This window comes from Corylus avellana, chromosome ca2 (genome assembly GCF_901000735.1).
Source record: "Corylus avellana chromosome ca2, CavTom2PMs-1.0".
NCBI classification, from domain to species: domain Eukaryota; kingdom Viridiplantae; phylum Streptophyta; class Magnoliopsida; order Fagales; family Betulaceae; genus Corylus; species Corylus avellana.
In genome coordinates, this window is record NC_081542.1 from 1,187,842 (window position 1) to 1,192,276 (window position 4,435).

At 47.9% G+C, this 4,435-nt stretch overlaps 1 protein-coding gene across 1 annotated transcript; it reads right to left on the bottom strand.

Annotated features, from left to right (window-relative positions):
• Positions 1–2,968: 2,968 nt before the first annotated feature.
• LOC132173028 (uncharacterized) lies at positions 2,969–4,435 on the bottom strand. Its single transcript, XM_059584590.1, has one exon. The coding sequence runs from the start codon at positions 4,433–4,435 to the stop codon at positions 2,969–2,971; it is 1,467 nt and encodes a 488-aa protein (XP_059440573.1).

A 4,435-nucleotide genomic window follows, 5' to 3' on the forward strand; every position in this document is an offset into this window, starting at 1 on the left:
GAAAAGATCTCTCGGATTAAATTCAAGTTCCACCAGTTGGTATCCCGATCAATCAGCTCACTCACCTTTGCATCCCTGTCTAGTATACGGATTGGAGACTGAAGAAAGCCACCGCTCGTAGTGGGCACCCACTTGTCCAGCCATACTCTAATGTTGCTGCCGTCCCCCACCCTCCAAGATAGTCCCTCCAGTAATAACTTCCTCGCGTTCCAGCAGCTCCTCCACACATAGGATGGCTGTTTTCCCAATGGGGCATTCAGGAAGTTGTCGTTTGGGTAGTATTTTTCTTTAAGAATTTTAGACACAAGACCATCCGGATTCTGTAGGAGTCTCCACCCTTGTTTTGCAAGAAGGGCCATATTGAACCACTCCAAGTCTCGAAAGCCTAGGCCTCCTTTCTCCTTATTTCGCCCAAGTTTTTGCCAACTCATCCATGCAATGTGATTATCCTCATGCTTATGACCCCACCAGAATTTTGACATCAAAGAGTTAATTTCCTTACATAAGGTCTTCGGCAATTGAAACACACTCATTGTGTAGGTGGGGATAGCCTGAACCACGGCCTTTAGGAGCACCTCCTTACCGGCTTGGGATAAGAAATTTTCCTTCCATCCTTGCATTCGCTCCCATATCCGCCCTTTAATGCCCGCAAAGGCCCGCGACCGAGAAGGACCTATTATTGCCGGCAATCCGAGATACTTCTCGAGACTTGTAGTAACCCTCACTCTTGCCGTTGAGGTAATAAATTGCTTCACTGCTCCTGAAGTATTCTTGCTAAAAAATATGGAGGTTTTTTCTCGGTTCAGCTTTTGCCCCGAAGCTCTCTCGTATTTAGCAAGAATTTCCTGCACATTGCACCATTCTATAAAGTTGGCCCTGCAAAAGAGCAAACTATCATCCGCAAAGAATAAGTGGCTAATTTTGGTACCTCCCTTTGCAATAGGCAAGCCTGTGATTTTGCCCTCCCTGTCGGCCTTATGTAATAGGGTGCTGAGACCCTCCGCACATAAGATAAAGAGGTATGGGGACAATGGGTCCCCTTGCCGAATACCCCGAGAAGGTCTGATATCTCCGTAGGGCACCCCGTTAATGAGTATTGAGTATGAGACTGTCCGTACACACGTCATAATTCGATCCACCCACCGTTCGTCAAACCCAATCCGCCTCATCAATAGCTCCAAAAAATCCCATTCCACACGGTCGTACGCTTTGCTCATGTCAAGCTTTAGCGCCATATAGCCTTTCCTACCTTTAAGCCGGGTGTTCATTGTATGGAGAGCCTCAAAAGCAACAATGACATTGTCCGTAATTAATCGTCCCGGTAGGAAAGCACTTTGTTGTGGCGAGATAATAGAATTCAACATTTTCTTCATTCGATTTGCAAGCACTTTCGCGATAAGTTTGTAAAGGACATTACACAAACTTATGGGTCGGTAATCAGTGACCCGAGAAGGCGATTGGCATTTAGGAATAAGAGCGATATGAGTACTGTTAATATTTGGGTCAAACGTGCCATTATTCAAGAAATCAAGGGCAGCAGTACCTACCTCCATACGAACTGTGTCCCAGGAGCGTTGATAAAAACATGCCGAGAAGCCATCCGGACCAGGTGACTTGAGAGGGTGCATTTGAGTGAGAGCGACATCTATTTCCTCCAAAGTGAACTCTGCTAGCAATGCAGCGTTCATTTCTGAGGTTACTCGTGGTTCCAGAGATGACAAGCACTCCTCTGCGCCAATAGTGCCTTCAGACTTGAACAGATTTTGGTAAAATCCCACAAACACTTCTGGAATATCCTCCTTCTTCTTCCATTCTCGCCCCTCCTCGTCTCTCACACTGCGAATATGGTTGATTCTTCTTCGATGGTCAGCCCATGCATGAAAAAATGGCGTATTCCGATCGCCATAAGTGTACCAATTTTGTTTCGCTCGCTGCTTCCAACGTATATCTTCTTGCGTCATAATGAATTCTATTTCAGTTTTGAGCCGTGATATTTCTGTCCAGTGCTCCGGTCCTTCATGCCGTTGTAAGTTCTCCAACTCCTCTGTTTTCTTCTTCAGCCTTTTGGTCGCATTACCAAATTTCGCACTACTCCACCGTTTGAGAACTTTCTGACACGTGGCCAGTTTATTCTGCACCATTTGTATACTAGTGCTTGCTGCATGCTCCTTATGCCACGCCTCCTCCACAATTCCACCGAACTCCTCATCAAGCTGCCACTTTGCTTCAAATTTGAAGGTGCTCTGTGTCCCCACTTGCCTTGACTTGTCGTGGTTGAAGGACATAAGCAAGGGCTTGTGGTCCGAAGTCCTTGCAGCCAACACATGGACAGCAACATCTCGATAAGCAGCACACCACTCCAGATTGGCCACGGCACGGTCAAGGCGTTCCTTGATGAACCCCTCATCGTGGCGTCCGTTGGTCCAAGTATACCGAGCACCTGTATATCCCAGGTCCTTTAAGTTGCAGGTATCTAAGGCATTCCGAAACCTGGCCATTTGGCTTTCCCTCCTTACTGCAGTTCCTGTCTTCTCCTCTTGCGTAAGAATTTCATTGAAGTCGCCAATGCACATCCATGCTTGTGGATGGTGATGCCTCAGATGCTCAAGTAACTCCCACGACTCATGCCTCTTAGCTGCAACTGGGTGACCATAAAAACAGGTAAGTTTCCAAATCCCTCCCTGGCCAGCCTCTGTCACTAATGCATGAATGTGTCTGCGAGTATAGTTTTGAACCTCCAATACATTTTCCTCATGCCATAGTAGAGCCAGGCCTCCGCTCAGCCCAACTGGTTCTACCACAAACATGTGCTGATATCCCAACTTCACTCTAATACCTTCCATCTTACCCTTCCTACATTTTGTTTCCATCAAAAACAAAATGTTGGGCTGCTTCTCCTTCACCATTAGGCGAAGATCTTGAACTGTCCAGGGGTTCCCAAGCCCCTGGCAGTTCCAACTGAGTAGAATCATGGCTCCTGGCGGGGCTGTGGGACAGCCGCCGCCAATGACTCCAACTTCTTATTCTGAGACACAGATTCTGTCTTGCTTCTTTTCTCCACTCTCTCCGGGCCTGAATTTTGTTCATCCGTGGGATCTCTCCTGTCCCTTTTCGTCTTACTAGAGGGCTGGGTTAATGCCCGAACATTATTTGTGTTTCTGGCCATCCGCTTCCAGGTTTTCAGAGTAGGCCTGAAATTATTGGAGTCATTTTCGCCATCTCCCCTGTTGTGTTCGGCTGCCCCAGACAATAGGAATTCCATACTAGTGACTTCCTGATCTTCCATATTTCCTCCCCCACCTGCTTCGCCCACTCTTGACCCAGCAATAGATGAGCCCAAGTGTCCATGGCCCAAATGGCCCAAGCATGAGCCCGGTCCAGTAGTCTGCAGTGGACTGTTTGCCGCTGGACGTTCCATTGTATTTATGGCAGATATTTCATGCAATTCAGCTGTCGCGGAATCTTTCCTTGTAACGTTACCAGTTTCCTTTTCTGAGTTTCGTATCCCGCCTCCTCCGCTCCCAGCTGGCGCCTTCGAATTTATTTCTTTGGAAGGGTTTCCGTGAAATCCGGAAGTTGCCATATTGGGAGAACGCTCCCCAGAGTGTCTGCCGCTGTCCGTCTCGTCAGACTCCGATGGAGAATTTCTGGTCGACTGCTCCCTGTACGAATGTCTTCCCCTTGCTCCTCGTCTGCGCGGAGCCATAGCTCTAAGCTCTACTCCCCATTTGTTGAACTCCTTTGCTGCACTACGACTGGTCGGGGGTGGGATCGGGCATCCTCGCGGACCATGCACTATCCGGCCACATCGGAAACAGAAAATGGGCAGCTTTTCATATTTGAACTCTACCCAAGATGACTTCCCTTCCAGTTTGAGAGCTCTACCTCGGTCAAGGGGCTTTGTAATGTCGATGTTAACCCTCAGTCTTAAGCAGCTCCCCCAGCCCATTCCATCACCTGCTACATCAACTTCCTCAAGTTCTCCCAATGATCTCCCTATCTTAGTGCCAATATTCTTATTCATACAGATAAGAGGCATGTCATGGACTTGAATCCAAAATGGAGACTGATTAAACTCCAATTGGGATGGTGGAGTGTTGCCATCAAACTCATTCAATACTAAGATCTGCCCATCAAACGACCAAGGCCGTCCATCCAATACCCTCCGTTTATCAACGTCGTCATTGAACTCGAACAGCCATGTATTCTCTCTCAATTCTTTGAACTTTACACCTCCTGCAGTGCGCCATACGGTTGATAGCACTGATCGAAAAGCCTCCTTATTGATGTTCTTTTCCGTCCACACCTTGCCGATCAAGCACTTCCCACCCGCTTCCTTATCCGCTGCTATCTCACCCTCCTCCACCTGTATTCCAATCTTCTCTCCCTCTGTGAGGGAGATTCTTCCACACAGGTCCTCCAGTACGTCTTCCAT

Bases quoted from the DNA above. Each gene is read 5' to 3' on its own strand.
- LOC132173028 (XM_059584590.1), bottom strand. From the start codon at position 4,435: ATGGAAGACGTACTGGAGGACCTGTGTGGAAGAATCTCCCTCACAGAG.